Source organism: Pongo abelii, chromosome 13, assembly GCF_028885655.2.
Source record: "Pongo abelii isolate AG06213 chromosome 13, NHGRI_mPonAbe1-v2.0_pri, whole genome shotgun sequence".
Classification (NCBI taxonomy): domain Eukaryota; kingdom Metazoa; phylum Chordata; class Mammalia; order Primates; family Hominidae; genus Pongo; species Pongo abelii.
This window is the reverse complement of record NC_071998.2, coordinates 43,503,430-43,520,272: the sequence shown is the minus strand read 5'-3', so window position 1 is coordinate 43,520,272 and position 16,843 is coordinate 43,503,430. Positions and strand designations below refer to the sequence as shown.

Sequence of the window (16,843 nt, the reverse complement as noted above, 5' to 3'; positions counted from 1 at the left end):
AGTCCAGGACCAGATGGGTTCACAGCCAAATTCTACCAGAGGTACAAGGAGGAGCTGGTACCATTCCTTCTGAAACTATTCCAATCAATAGAAAAAGAGGGAATCCTCCCTAACTCATTTTATGAGGCCAGCATCATCCTGATAGCAAAGCCTGGCAGAGACACAACAGAAAAAGAGAATTTTAGACCAATATCCTTGATGAACATTGATGCAAAAATCCTCAATAAAATACTGGCAAACAGAATCCAGCAGCACATCAAAAAGCTTATCCACCATGATCAAGTGGGCTTCATCCCTGGGATGCAAGGCTGGTTCAATATACGCAAATCAATAAATGTAATCCAGCATATAAACAGAACCAAAGACAAAAACCACATGATTATCTCAATAGATGCAGAAAAGGCCTTTGACAAAATTCAACAACCCTTCATGCTAAAAACTCTCAATAAATTAGGTATTGAAGGGACGTATCTCAAAATAATAAGAGCTATTTATGACAAACCCACAGCCAATATCATACTGAATGGGCAAAAAGTGGAAGCATTCCCTTTGAAAACTGGCACAAGACAGGGATGCCCTCTCTCACCACTTCTATTCAACATAGTGTTGGAAGTTCTGGCCAGGGCAATTAGGCAAGAGAAGGAAATCAAGGGTATTCAACTAGGAAAAGAGGAAGTCAAATTGTCCCTGTTTGCAGATGACATGATAGTATATCTAGAAAACCCCATTGTCTCAGCCCAAAATCTCCTTAAGCTGATAAACAACTTCAGCAAAGTCTCAGGATACAAAATCAATGTACAAAAATCACAAGCATTCTTATACATCAATAACAGACAAACAGAGAGCCAAATCATGAGTGAACTCCCATTCACAATTGCTTCAAAGAGAATAAAATACCTAGGAGTCCAACTTACAAGGGATGTGAAGGACCTCTTCAAGGAGAACTACAAACCACTGCTCAAGGAAATAAAAGAGGATACAAACAAATGGAAGAACATTCCATGCTCATGGGTAGGAAGAATCAATATCATGAAAATGGCCATCCTTCCCAAGGTAATTTACAGATTCAATGCCATCCCCATCAAGTTACCAATGACTTTCTTCACAGAATTGGAAAAAACTACTTTAAAGTTCATATGGAACCAAAAAAGAGCCCGCATCGCCAAGTCAATCCTAAGCCAAAAGAACAAAGCTGGAGGCATCACACTACCTGACTTCAAACTATACTACAAGTCTACAGTAACCAAAACAACATGGTACTGGTACCAAAATAGAGATATAGATCAATGGAACAGAACAGAGCCCTCAGAAATAATGCCACATATCTACAACTATCTGATCTTTGACAAACCTGAGAAAAACAAGCAATGGGGAAAGGATTCCCTATTCAATAAATGGTGCTGGGAAAACTGCCTAGCCATATGTAGAAAGCTGAAACTGGATCCCTTCCTTACACCTTATACAACAATCAATTCAAGATGGATTAAAGACTTAAATGTTAGACCTAAAACCATAAAAACCCTAGAAGAAAACCTAGGCATTACTATTCAGGACATAGGCATGGGCAAGGACTTCATGTCTAAAACACCAAAAGCAATGGCAACAAAAGCCAAAATTGACAAATGGGATCTAATTAAACTCAAGAGCTTCTGCACAGCAAAGGAAACTACCATCAGAGTGAACAGGCAACCTACAAAATGGAGAAAATTTTCGCAACCTACTCATCTCACAAAGGGCTAATATCCAGAATCTACAATGAACTCAAACAAATTTACAAGAAAAAAACAAACAACCCCATCAAAAAGTGGGCAAAGGACATGAACAGACACTTCTCAAAAGAAGACATTTATGCAGCCAAAAAACACATGAAAAAATGCTCACCATCACTGGCCATCAGAGAAATGCAAATCAAAACCACAATGAGATACCATCTCACACCAGTTAGAATGGCAATCATTAAAAACTCAGGAAACAACAGGTGCTGGAGAGGATGTGGAGAAATAGGAATGCTTTTACACTGTTGGTGGGACTGTAAACTAGTTCAACCATTGTGGAAGTCAGTGTGGCGATTCCTCAGGGATCTAGAACTAGAAATTCCATTTGACCCAGCCATCCCATTACTGGGTATAAACCCAAAGGACTATAAATCATGCTGCTATAAAGACACATGCACGCATATGTGTATTGCAGCATTATTCACAATAGCAAAGATTTGGAACCAACCCAAATGTCCAAAAATGATAGACTAGATTAAGAAAATGTGGCACATATACACCATGGAATACTATGCAGCCATAAAAAATGATGAGTTCATGTCCTTTGTAGGGACATGGATGAAATTGGAAATCATCATTCTCAGTAAACTATCACAAGAACAAAAAACCAAACACCGCATATTCTCACGCATAGGTGGGAATTGAGCAATGAGAACACATGGACACAGGAAGGGGAACATCACACTTCAGAGACTGTTGTGGGGTGGGGGGAGGAGGGAGGGATAGCATTGGGAGATACACCTAATGCTAGATGACGAGTTGGTGGGTGCAGTGCACCAGCATGGCACATGTATACATATGTAACTTACCTGCACGTTGCGCACATGTACTATAGAGCCTAAAGTATAATAATAATAATAATAATAATAATAATAATAATAAAAATAAAAAAATAAAGTAAAATAAAAAATAAATAAATAAATGGTGCTGGGAAAATTGGCTAGCCATATGTAGAAAGCTGAAACCGGATCCCTTCCTTACACCTTATACAAAAATTAATTCAAGATGGATTAAAGACTTAAATGTTAGACCTGAAACCATAAAAACCCTAGAAGAAAACCTAGGAAATACCATTCAGGACATAGGCATGGGCAAGGACTTCATGTCTAAAACACCAAAAGCAATGGCAACAAGAGCCAAAACTGACAAATGGGATCTAATTAAACCAAAGAGCTTCTGCACAGCAAAAGAAACTACCATCAGAGTGAACAGGCAACCTACAGAATGGGAGAAAATTTTTGCAATCTACTCATCTGACAAAGGGCTAATATCCAGAATCTACAATGAACTCAAACAAATTTATAAGAAAAAAACAAACAACCCCAACAAAAAGTGGGCAAAGGATATGAACAGACACTTCTCAAAAGAAGACATTTATGCAGCCAAAAAACACATGAAAAAATGCTCACCATCACTGGCCATCAGAGAAATGCAAATCAAAACCACAATGAGATACCATCTCACACCAGTTAGAATGGCAATCATTAAAAACTCAGGAAACAACAGGTGCTGGAGAGGATATGAAGAAATAGGAACACTTTTACACTGTTGGTGGGACCATAAACTTAGTTCAACCATTGTGGAAGACTGTGTGGCGATTCCTCAGGGATCTAGAACTAGAAATACCATTTGACCCAGCCATCCCATTACTGGGTATATACCCAAAGGACTATAAATCATGCTGCTATAAAGACACATGCACATGTATGTGTATTGCAGCACTATTCACAATAGCAAAGACTTGGAACCAACCCAAATGTCCATCAATGACAGACTAGATTAAGAAAATGTGGCACATATACACCATGGAATACTATGCAGCCATAAAAAGGATGAGTTCCTGTCCTTTGTAGGGACATGGATGAAGCCGGAAACCATCATTCTCAGCAAACTATTACAAGGACAGAAAATCAAACACCACATGTTCTCACTCATAGGTGGGAACTGAACAGTGAGAACATCTGGACACAGGAAGGGGAACATCACACACCGGGGCCTGTCGTGAGGTGGGGGGCGGGGGAGGAATAGCATTATGAGAAATACCTAATGTAAATGACGAGTTAATGGGTGCAGCAAACCAACATGGCACATGTATACCTATGTAACAAACCTGCACGTTGTGCACATGTACCCTAGAACTTAAAGTATAATTTAAAAAAAGGAAAATAAATTAAAAAAAGAAAGAAGAAATTAAAAAAAAAAGAGAAGGGGCAGATCTGGGAGAATTTAAATAAATAAAACTGATAGGACTTAGTGATCAATTGGGAGCAAAGGGCAGACTAGGATGGCTCCCAAGTTTCACACTTAGGGTCTAGGCGAAGGGTGGAACCATTCTCCAAGACAGGAAACAAAAGCCAAGTTACAAGTGCGTTAAGTGTGCTGGTTACCACAGCAACAGCAGACTATTAAATACTGAGAATGTAAAAAATACAACAAAATTATTACATTTCTTTTCCCTTTAAACATTTGTGGGGGGGCACGGAACCTGTATTTCCTTCCAGGTTCAACTTTTCTATGGTCCATAATTGTTAGATTGTCAAATGAACTTTGTTTCTACTCTTAACTTTTTAAGCTAATTTAAAGTGAGCTCCTTGGCTGCACCTTTGCTTTTCAGAGACTAAACACAGAATCACAAAGTTAAAGTCTGGGTATAGTGGCTCATGCCTGTAATCCCAGCACTTTGGGAGGCCGAGGTGGGAGGATCACTTGAGGTCAGGAGTTCAAGACAAGCCTGGCAAACATGGGAAAACCCTGTCTCCACTAAAAATACAAAAATAAGCTGGGCGTGGTGGTGTGTGCCTGTAATCAGAACTACTTAGGAGGTTAAGGCACGAGAATCGTTTCAACCCAAGAGGCAGAGGTTGCAGTGAGCAGAGATTGCACTACTGCACTCCAGCCTGGGCAACAGGGCGAGACTTCTTCTCAAAAAAAAAAAAAAAGTTAAAGAGTTGCTACCCCAATGGCAAATAAATGAATTATTTCAGAAAAAATTCAAACAGAATTAAATGTGGTACAACAAAACATGTTTGAAAGATGGCCAAAAACAATAATGCTGCTAAGTCTATGACTTGAAAGTGGCTTCCTAATATTTCAGCAAAATAGTAGTTTCTGTCAGTAACGTTAGTAGGTTATAGCACAGGCCAATCACCCATGAGTCAAATCCCAGTCACTCGCTGGCTTAAAATCAAGAAAAATCCTACTTTATGTTTATAGTTATCAGAGCTACACTGCAGACACAGCCTCTGAAATGAGATTCGTATTTCAGTACTAGATAAACACCACTACCACTGAGAAATCAAATCTCATCTATGTAGTAATAAAATTAATACTGGGCCGGGCATGGTGGCTCATGCCTGTAATCCCAGCACTTTGGGAGGCCAAGGTGGGCAGATCATCTGAGGTCAGGAGTTTGAGGTTGGCCTGGCCAACATGTTAAAACCCCGTCTCTACCAAAAATACAAAAATTAGCCAGGCATAGTGGCGCCCGCCTGTAATCCCAGCTACTCGGGAGGCTGAGGCACGAGAATCGCTTGAAGCTTGAACCCAGAAGGCAGAAGCTATGGTGAGCAGAGATCATCGTGCCACTACATTCCAGTCTGGGTGCCAGAGTAAGGCCCTGTCTCAAAAACAAAACAAAACAAAAGTAACGTTGGGCTTAAACATTCAAAAAATTGGAACAACAAAACAATTTCAAAGTTTCAAAACTATAAAATGTCATTAAATATTTTTAATATTGCTACGCCTGAAAGAATACAATCAACAATTTACAGGCTAAGTTTTCAAACACACCAAATTTTTTTTTCCACGGTGCCAAGAGAAAATGCTTATTAGATGAATATATGAAATTTTAAACTTATTAATGACAGCCAAATGAATTTAGAAAGCAGAGTTACAGCTGTAAATGTATTTATAAAACTTTTTGACTTCTGATATCATTCTACTCTGAAAACTGGTCAAGTGTGGCAGTTAAATAATTCTCCATAAAAATCAAGCTCTCATTGCCAATTAGAAATTCAATTTTTTAAATATCACATAGATATTCAGTTGATTATCAACAGATTAAAAAATTAATCTTCCACAGATGTTAAAAGAGAAATTACGGAAACTGAACAATCTGCTCCTGAATGACTACTGGGTACATAAAGAAATGAAGGCAGAAATAAAGATGTTCTTTGAAACCAATGAGAACAAAGACACAACATACCAGAATCTCTGGGACACATTCAAAGCAGTGTGTAGAGGGAAATTTATAGCACTAAATGCCCACAAGAGAAAGCAGGAAAGATCCAAAATTGACACCCTAACATCACAATTAAAAGAACTAGAAAAGCAAGAGCAAACACATTCAAAAGCTAGCAGAAGGCAAGAAATAACTAAAATCAGAGCAGAACTGAAGGAAATAGAGACACAAAAAACCCTTCAAAAAATTAATGAATCCAGGAGCTGGTTATTTGAAAGGATCAACAAAATTGATAGACCACTAGCAAGACTAATAAAGAAGATAAGAGAGAAGAATCAAATAGACGCAATAAAAAATGTTAAAGGGGATATCACCACCAATCCCACAGAAATACAAACTACCATCAGAGAATACTACAAACACCTCTATGCAAATAAACTAGAAAATCTAGAAGAAATGGATAAATTCCTCGACACATACACCCTCCCAAGACTAAACCAGGAAGAAGTGGAATCTCTGAATAGACCAATAACAGGCTCTGAAATTGTGGCAATAATCAATAGCTTACCAACCAAAAACAGTCCAGGACCAGACGGATTCACAGCCGAATTCTACCAGAGGTACAAGGAGGAACTGGTACCATTCCTTCTGAAACTATTCCAATCAATAGAAAAAGAGGGAATCCTCCCTAACTCATTTTATGAGGCCAGCATCATCCTGATACCAAAGCCAGGCAGAGACACAACAAAAAAAGATAATTTTAGACCAATATCCCTGATGAACATCGATGCAAACATCCTGAGTAAAATACTGGCAAACAGAATCCAGCGGCACATCAAAAAGCTTATCCACCATGATCAAGTGGGCTTCATCCCTGGGATGCAAGGCTGGTTCAATATACGCAAATCAACAAATGTAATCCAGCATATAAACAGAACCAAAGACAAAAACCACATGATTATCTCAATAGATGCAGAAACGGCCTTTGACAAAATTCAACAGCCCTTCATGCTACAAACTCTCAATAAATTAGGTATTGAAGGGACGTATCTCAAAATAATAAGAGCTATCTACAACAAACCCACAGCCAAAATCATACTGAATGGGCAAAAACTGGAAGCATTCCCTTTGAAAACTGGGATGCCCTCTCTCACCACTCCTATTCAACATAGTGTTGGAAGTTCTGGCCAGGGCAATTAGGCAGGAGAAGGAAATCAAGGGTATTCAATAAGGAAAAGAGGAAGTCAAATTGTCCCTGTTTGCAGATGATATGATTCTCTATCTAGAAAACCCCATTGTCTCAGCCCAAAATCTCCTTAAGCTGATAAACAACTTCAGCAAAGTCTCAGGATACAAAATCAATGTACAAAAACCACAAGCATTCTTATACACCAATAACAGACAAACAGAGAGCCAAATCATGAGTGAACTCCTATTCACAATTGCTTCAAAGACAATAAAACACCTAGGAATCCAACTTAGAAAGGATGTGAAGGACCTCTTCAAGGAGAACTACAAACCACTGCTCAAGGAAATAAAAGAGGATACAAACAAATGGAAGAACATTCCATGCTCATAGGTAGGAAGAATCAATATCGTGAAAATGGCCGTACTGCCCAAGGTAATTTACAGATTCAATGCCATCCCCATCAAGCTACCAATGACTTTCTTCACAGAATTGGAAAAAACTACTTTAAACTTCATATGGAACCAAAAAAGAGCCCGCATGGCCAAGTCAATCCTAAGCCAAAAGAACAAAGCTGGAGGCATCACGCTACCTGACTTCAAACTATACTACAAGGCTACAGTAACCAAAACAGCATGGTACTGGTACCAAAACAGAGATATAGATCAACGGAACAGAACAGAGCCCTCAGAAATAACGCCGCATATCTACAACTATCTGATCTTTGACAAACCTGAGAAAAACAAGAAATGGGGAAAGGATTCCCTATTCAATAAATGGTGCTGGGAAAACTGGCTAGCCATATGTAGGAAGCTGAAACTGGATGGCTTCCTTACATCTTATACAAAAATTAATTCAAGATGGATTAAAGACTTAAAAGTTAGACCTAAAACCATAAAAACCCTGGAAGAAAACCTAGGCATTACCATTCAGGACATAGGCATGGGCAAGGACTTCATGTCTAAAACACCAAAAGCAATGGCAACAAGAGCCAAAATTGACAAATGGGATCTAATTAAACTCAAGAGCTTCTGCACAGCAAAGGAAACTACCATCAGAGTGAACAGGCAACCAACAAAATGGGAGAAAATTTTCGCAACCTACTCATCTCACAAAGGGCTAATACCCAGAATCTACAACGAACTCAAACAAATTTACAAGAAAAAAACAAACAACCCCATCAAAAAGTGGGCGAAGGACATGAACAGACACTTCTCAAAAGAAAACATTTATGCAGCCAAAAGACACATGAAAAAATGCTCACCATCACTGGCCATCAGAGAAATGCAAATCAAAACCACAATGAGATACCATCTCACACCAGTTAGAATGGCAAACATTAAAAAGTCAGGAAACAACAGGTGCTGGAGAGGATGTGGAGAAATAGGAACACTTTTACACTGTTGGTGGGACTGTAAACTAGTTCAACCATTGTGGAAGTCAGTGTGGCGATTCCTCAGGGATCTAGAACTAGAAATACCATTTGACCCAGCCATCCCATTACTGGGTATATACCCAAAGGACTATAAATCATGCTGCTATAAAGACACATGCACACGTATGTTTATTGCGGCTCTATTCACAATAGCAAAGACTTGGAACCAACCCAAATGTCCAACAATGATAGACTGGATTAAGAAAATGTGGCACATATACACCATGGAATACTATGCAGCCATAAAAAATGATGAGTTCATGTCCTTTGTAGGGACATGGATGAAACTGGAAATCATCACTCTCAGTAAACTACTGCAAGAACAAAAAACCAAACACCACATATTCTCACTCATAGGTGGGAACTGAACAATGAGAACACATGGACACAGGAAGAGGAACATCACACTCTGGGGACTGTTGTGGCGTTGGGGGAGGGGGGAGGGATAGCATTAGGAGATATACCTAATGCTAAATGGCAAGTTAATGCGTGCAGCACACCAGCATGGCACATGTATACATATGTAACTAACCTGCACATTGTGCACATGTACCCTAAAACTTAAAGTATAATAATAATAAAATAAAACAAAATAAAGAGAAATTATGACATAGTCTCTTATTCACTTTCCAAGCTTTAGTTTCTTTTCAAGCTTCAGTTTGACCATCTGTAAAATGGAGATAAAAATGTCAGCTTACACAATTGCTGTCACACTTCAATGAGAAATTGACTGGCAAAGCAGCACCTCCAAAATGCTAACTTTACAGGGGAGTGAAGGAGAGAGGACAGGAAGGGAAACTGAAAGATAAGTTTTACTTCTAGTTTTACAAACTCCAGAATGAAACAACGTTTCTAGGTCCCCATCATTAAAGGTAATGAAACAGTTTAACAATACCCCAGGGCCTGCTCTTGCCTGTAATCATACCACGTTGGGAGGTGTGTGGGGGTAGGATTCCTTGAGCTAAGGAGATCCAGAGCAGCCTGAGCAACACAGCCAGACCTAGCCTCTAGTTAAAAAACAAACAAACGGGGACCAGGCACAGTGGCTCATGCCTGTAATCCCAGCACTTTGGGAGGCGAAGGCAGGTGGATCACCTGAGGTCAGGAGTTCGAGATCAAACTGGCCAACATCGCGAAACCCCATCTCTACTAAAAATACAAAAATTAGCCAGGCGTGATGGTCGGCGCCTGTAATCCCAGCTACTCAGGAGGCTGAGACAGGAGAACTGCTTGAACCCGGGAGGCGGAGGTTGCAGTGAGCCGAGATCACCCCACTGCACTCCAGCCTGGGTGACAGAGCAAGACTCTGTCTCAAAAACAACAACAACAAAAAACGAACAAACAGAAAACCAGCCAGGTGTGGTGGCACACGCCTGTAGTCCCAGCTTATTGAGAGGCTGAAGTGGGAGGATCGCTTAAGCCAGGGAGATGGAGACCAAGGCTGCAGTGAGCTGTGACTGCACTGCACTCCAGCCTGGGCAACAGAGTGAGATCCTGTCTCAAAAACAAAACAAAACAAACACAAGAACAACAAAAAATGCCCCGTTATCTACTTTTCTAAAGTCTGTGAACTAGTTAAAAAAAAAAACTTCAAATATTACAGCCCTTCAGCTAGTATCATACTAGCTGAAGTTGTATTTCTACATGTTGGCTAGGGGGTTCTTTAAGCAGAAAACCAAAAATAGAGATTTGATCTAAAATAGAATGAAAGAACTGAAGTCCCTAAACTAAATCACATTCAAGTAAAAGCAGGACTGGTGAGCAAAGGAATAAAGTGTGAAAGAAAATCAGTACTTGACTTCAGAAGCTAATAAAGAATGCATAATGCAAGCAGGGATTCTGAATCAATTGCTGAGTTTTCCAGGAAGACTTTGTATAAATGTGGGTGGACAAAGTGTCAAAGCATAACATACTTGCACCATCAATGGTTTCAAGAATCCACTCTGTAGACTAAGACTTTAAATTACATTCTGGGCAAAACTGAGCATAAGCTGTTGCTCTTCTCATAAATTTGTTTTTGTGTGCACCAGTCTCATGAGTGAAAAATAAATGTAAATGACTGTATTAGTAGTACTACACTGCAGTATTAATACTGTTAACACTATCCTAGTAGTATTACTACTAGTAGTATTAGCACTGCTAATACAGGCATTTACCTTTATTTTTCCCTGCTTGCGTTAACTTGCTTTAACTTTAGAGAAAGTAGATAACTGGGGCACTGTTTTTTGGGTATGTTTGTCTGAGAAAGGGTCTCACTGTGTTGTCCAGGTTGGAGTGCTGCAATCACAGCTCACTGCAGCCTCGGTCTCCATTCTCCCTGGCTCAAGCTCACTTCATTAGAATATTCTAACAAAAAGTAAAAATAGCTTGAGAGGTGTGGGGTGATACGAATTAAAGACCACCAAATATTGTTTCAGTCAGTACAAAACGTCTCTGTGGGAATTTTCATTAGGAACATAGGAGTGGAAAAAGGGACTGAAAGGGCAAGATTAAATGTAGGATAGGGACAGGGATTAGAAAAGCTAACTTCTGTTCCAAAATCAGCACAAGGAAAAAACCTTCAGATACAGTAAAAGCCAGAAATGAAGAGGCCCAGGCTTTTCCTGGGTATGAATCAAGTATGTTCTTCCAAGAAGGAAGGGAAGCCTGCTACTTACCTTCTAGTACCCACCGCACCAAGAGAGATTGGTTGGGGGGTTGGGGGTAGAAGACTAAATTATATTTCCTTCACACCAGGCTTTACCAGAGGAGGCATGTTTTAAGAACACTAACATCATAAGAAAAATCTCTCCTCACCTGCTTGCTGAAGCTGAAAATCCTGCAGTAAGTGAAAAAGTTCTTCATTCTGTAATTACAGATAAAAAGCTTAAAATCAGAAGCCTGGTTGACATCACACTTGAGCATTTTACGTTAGAATTAAAATTCATCAGTGAATGGTAAAATACCAATTTTACCCAACCTGCCCTTTTGTAGAAGGAGCAACACATAGGTTAAAAGAGTCTCTGAAATGGGGAAGAAGGTTAATCTACCCTGAGAGAAATAGCACAGAGGAAAAAGCAGCTTGAAAGGCAGAGGCAAACTTCAAAAATGTCACAATTTTGCCCAGGTTAGATCTAAAGAGCAAAACAAACACATAAAGTACCATCATACTAAGGTATTTTTGTTCAGGGAGCTATCAATGAGCACAGTGATGATTCACATGTCTATGAAAATGTGCTTTTTAAACTAGTCTGACTTATCAAGAATTCTTAACAAATCACTTTCAACAATAAAAACTGTTTTACAATTTCAACTGTATTTTTACCTTTAATAAGAGTTATTTAAGCACTGATTATTCTACTAGATGCTAAATTGCCTATTATATCTAATGCATGTGAAAAGTTGAATCTGAGCCCTAATGTTTTACTAAAACAACATAAAAGGTTACATTCCTTAATATAAAAGTAAAACTGAATTTAGGGAACAAGCTCTTGGCAATAAAAACAGCCTTTCCTCTGCCTTCCCTCTTTTGCCTGATAGTATTGATACTGCCACTGTGTCGCCTCCTATGCTAAAAAAGTTTTCATTGAGTCACATTCAATTACAATTCCAGAAAAACAGCTCCATGGAGACATTACTCAACTTCTCAAGCAGTTTCTTTACTAAACCACTATATAATAAGACTAGCAGGAGAACAAACAATAAACTCAACCACCATATAATAAGACTAGCAGGAGGACAAACAATAAACTGCTCCTTTATTGAGCTTCTCACTCCTCTCCTCTCAATCCAAAGAGGTCTTCGGGAAAATGGCTTATGGATGGCAGCAGTTTGCACTTGTTACTATTCATTGTAACAGGTCCCTGGATTGTAACTGCAGAGACCATTTGAGTTACCGTCTTTTTCAAGCTATATGTGGGTCACATTTTATAAAACCATTATTTTATTCATGCATTTTTCCACAGGTTCTGAATCGGTCATTACGAATTAAAGAAATGAGGCAGGAGGCAAATAAGAAGTACACGTTATGATTCATTGATTGTCTCAGAACTTCCTGTTAAGCTGATTATGTGTCTGCATTTTTAAATGCTTAGATTTCTCTTATTAAACAAAGTACCTCATAGGCAAAAGTGACACGGTCCTCATCATTTTCCTTAAATGATGCTCTATTTCATTTATTCCAACTACAGCTTCTCAAGTATGTTAACAGAAATCTCAATAGTGTGAAAGGATCTAATAGAATTGTTTCCATCGAAAATGATGAATTCTCGAAGAGTACTACACCAATTATGGAATTATACATTTTAACTTATATTTTGATATTTTACTAATATTTCGTATATGTTTTTAATGTACCTTCAAACCACGTTAAAAGGTCTTATATTATTTAAAAACATAACATTTTCTACGTAAGCATGGAAAAGCTAAAATAAGCCTTAAATAATTTAGTCTGACTCTCTGATGGTATAGAGAAAATAACATGGGTCATTGCCCTACCCGTGACCCCACAGCTGGATAGTGACAGAAATGGGACTAGGATCCAGTTTTTCTTTCCACGACACCAAATCTCATTTGGCTCTTTCTTTCCAATTGATTTCTCACCTCAATTCTTCCAATATCTTTTTGCTTTTAAGAGATGGCACAACTAAGGAAAAATAGAGCATCTCTCTGAATTTTATCTTTAAAATAAGTAAAATCTAAAGAGTTGGAAGAATTTAATATTACACCAAAAGCCTTTTAATCCAGGAATGGCGCATACTAAGCAGTCCTCAAATGGTGACTGTTATTAATATTACTCTTACCACAGGGAAAGCAGTGAATTTTTAAAAGTGCATATATTAGCATAGTCGGCTGAGGACCTATTTAACACACCTTTTTAAACTGCACTTAATTATCCTTAGTCGCCTTTGGACTGTAACTTCCCAATATAATTTATGACCCGCCCACAATGACCTTGATTTTTTTTTTCTCTTGTACTTTTAGAGATTGCTATATTGCAACATTTTAAAGTAATAATTGGTCATGGCCTTTCAGCCCTGGTGATACAGACATCCACCCTGACTCTCAAGGGATCTTAAAATGTGACCCACATATAGCTTGAAAAAGACCATAACTTAAATGGACTCTGCAGTTACAATCCAGCGACCTGTTACAGTGAACAGTAACAAGTGCAAACTGCTGCCATCCATAAGCCATTTTCCCGAAAACCTCTTTGGATCGAGAGGAGAGGAGTGAGAAGGTCAATAAAGGAGCAAACTCTCCTCTCTGCAGCTTCACACCAGAAGTCTGGAATGAATGAAAAGCTCTGGAATAGCACAGAGAAACCCGGGATCCCAGTGCAGGTCTCCAGACGGGGGTGAGGAGAGAGAAACTGTAGTTTACATGCGAGAAACTAAGGATACAGGCTTAAAATAAATAAATAAATAACCAACATCGTCTCGACTAGAACAGGAACCCCCCACCCTCAGTTGAGGGAGGAGCACTTAGCAAGTGGCTGTAGCTCTAGCAGAAGACGCTCTGAGAAAGGCCAGGCCTGGGGCGGGGAGGCACCGAGAAGCCCCGGGGTTCCAAGCAGAGCAGGTGCAGGGGGCGTGCAGGGACAGGTGAGGGCGGCCCGGCGCGGAGGAGCGGCGGGCGGGCCCGGCAGAGCGGAGCGGGGGCCGGGGATGGGGGTGGCGGGGGCCGGGGATGGGGGTGGGGGCGGCCGCTTCGCCCCCGCGCCTCCACACTCACCGTCGCCGCTGGCTCGCCTCTCGCTGCCGCCGCTCTCGCGACCGCCAGCAGCTCTTTCCCCTCCTCCTGCCGCGCCACCTCCGGCTCCTCCGGCGCCGCCGCCCAGGCCGGGCCGCTCTCCCCTTCCGCTTCCGGGAGCCTGAGGGCCTGGACCGGCCGAGTGGGTGTCCGCATGCCCGCGCGCCCGCGTGGGGAGGGACGACTGCCGCCGTCGCCGTCTCGCTTAGCTCCTGGGAGCCGCGATGGGAGCCGCGATGGGAGCCGCTGAGGGTCGAAACTCCTGCAATCGCGCCGCGGCCCCAGAGCCGCGGACCCAATCGGACCGCACTCTACTGAGCGCTTGCACCTGGCGCGCCTGGGCGCCTCTGCCCCTCCCCAGCCCTACTTGAGCCGTCCTCATTGTCCCCATATCCTCACTGCTCACCTCTCCCGAGAGACAGGATGGGGACCTTAGCTTAAAAGATTGCATGTATCCTGCTTTCTTCAGGGGATGTGGCCAGCAGGCCTCTCTCCCCGCAGGTGTTCTGGATGTCCCATGGTACCTCGCTTCAAAGCGCGGTCTGCAGCATCAGCATCCTCTGGGAACTTACAATCTTAGAAATGCACAATTTCAGGCCTGCTGAATCAGTACCTGCACTTCAGCAAGATCACCAGGTGACTCCTGGGGTGCACCGTAAAGATGGAAAAGCATTGCACTGTAGTGCATGGTCTCGTCCACTTCAGACCCTCTATTGGGTTGCCTCGAACATCCCAGGATATTTCCTGTTCCTGTCGTCAACCTAAATCCACACCCAATCTTTTCTTATATTTTGGGAGACCTCCAAAAGTTGCCTGCTTTCCCATCCCTGCAAAAGCCAACAACTTTTGGACTCAGCGATGCAAGCAATCCACCTTTCAGTCTAACTTGGTATCTTCACCAAACACCAGAGATCTACTAACTTTCCCACCTCACTCCGGCTGAACAGTATTTGGGGAAGGTTAAACCGTTTGCAGTAATGTGGAGCTAAATCTTTGTGCCCACGTGCCACAGGAGGAGATAGTGTGTTGGCCGAAGAAATATTACCTGTTGTATAAAATCTGTACTCCTTATGAGATGTGCTTAAAAGTCCTCCACAGACACATCCCTACCTACCTCTCCAGTCTTAGCTCCAACTAATTTGGTTCATTTCTGCATTCTAGAATGCCCTGCTCTCTGATGATCTTAACCCTATCCAGATTTGAGAGTGGAAATCGTGCCAACCCAGAGTTCTCTCACCACTGCGCTTATATAGCACACATTGTTGCTTGTTTGGGGCCTCATATTACCTTGTATTGCTAAGGATTTTTAAACACATTGTGTCCCGGTTTCTGAACTAATTACAAACACCTTGTGACCTTAAAACTTTGGTCAGTGGTTATCAAAGTGAGATCCCTAGACCAGCAGCATCGGCATCACCTGGCAACTTGTGAGAAATCCATATTCTCTTGCCCCACCCCAGATCTGCTGTAGTAGAAACTGTTTAGGTGTAGCCCAGCAATCCGTGATGTAACAAGCCTTTTAGGTGATCCTAATACACACACAAGTTTTAGAATTACTAACCTAGATTACTAGATATTCCCAAAAGAACCCAGTGGTAGGAATTGATTTACCCATGAACAGGTTTTATTGCCTTTCAGGTTAACAAATACACTCCCCGATATATGCACATCGAGGTTGAAAGACTAGTCACAATTGCTTTTGATAGAATTACCTTTATTTTTCAGAAATCATTTGATGTAGTAGGATTTTTGTAACTTTCTCTGTTTGAAAAGAAGGAGATATTACATATAAAGAATCACTTTGAAGAAAGAGGAAATGTGGAATCCCCCCACCGGAATCCAGCTACCTGATTGCATATTAAATGTGAATCCCTCCTACCCAAATCCAGCTACCTTATTGCATATTACGTGTGGAATCCCCCCTACCCGAATCCAGCTACCTGATTGCATATTAAATGTGAATCCCCCCCACCCGAATCCAGCTACCTGATTGCATATTAAATGTGAATCCCCCCTACACGAATCCAGCTACCTGAATTGCATATTATTTTGCTTTCTCTTCAGATAGCCCTGTGAGAGGGCATAATTTGTGACAAGTGATCTCAAAACTGCCAAAATAAGAATTAGTTGACAGGTCTGTGATTGCACATGACAATTGGAAGTGCATGGATTTTTCAGTCCCTTTTTAAAATAAGTTAACCTGTCTTTTATCAGCCAAATCAATTCCACAGAGAATTTTTAAGCAAGGGAATAGGAGAGAAGAGGCAGGAGAAACATCCTCAAAAACATGAACCTTTTTAGCATGGGCATTTTGTGAGTATAATCAAAGGCCTGCCTATCCCTTACACTGAAGGTCAAGTCATCTGGTTCTATCATTCATGCTAAGCATTAGTTATATTGTATTGCAACCCATATATTCAGGCACCTGGGTAACAATAAGGGGGTGAGGGAGATGTGGCATCAGGTAATCTTTTGAAGAGATTTTCTATTTACTGGGTATATTATGGAAAGATGATATAGATCGTACCATATTTTTT

At 40.8% G+C, this 16,843-nt stretch overlaps 1 protein-coding gene across 5 annotated transcripts in view; it reads right to left on the bottom strand.

The window, feature by feature from the left end:
* The window catches only part of ZDHHC21 (zinc finger DHHC-type palmitoyltransferase 21), an 89,287-nt gene extending 73,015 nt beyond the window's left edge, over positions 1–16,272 (bottom strand). For 2 of the 5 annotated variants that reach the window (XR_008509446.2, XM_054519391.2), the window contains exons 1-2: positions 14,289–16,272; positions 11,373–11,421 (exon numbers count right to left, since the gene is read on the bottom strand). Coding sequence is in view for 1 of the 5 variants with exons in the window: in XM_054519391.2 (XP_054375366.2) it covers positions 11,373–11,421; positions 14,289–14,462 (223 nt within the window). In the remaining 4 variants the exon portion in view is untranslated. 5 annotated transcript variants of the gene reach the window in all.
* Between the last annotated feature and the right edge of the window lie 571 nt (positions 16,273–16,843).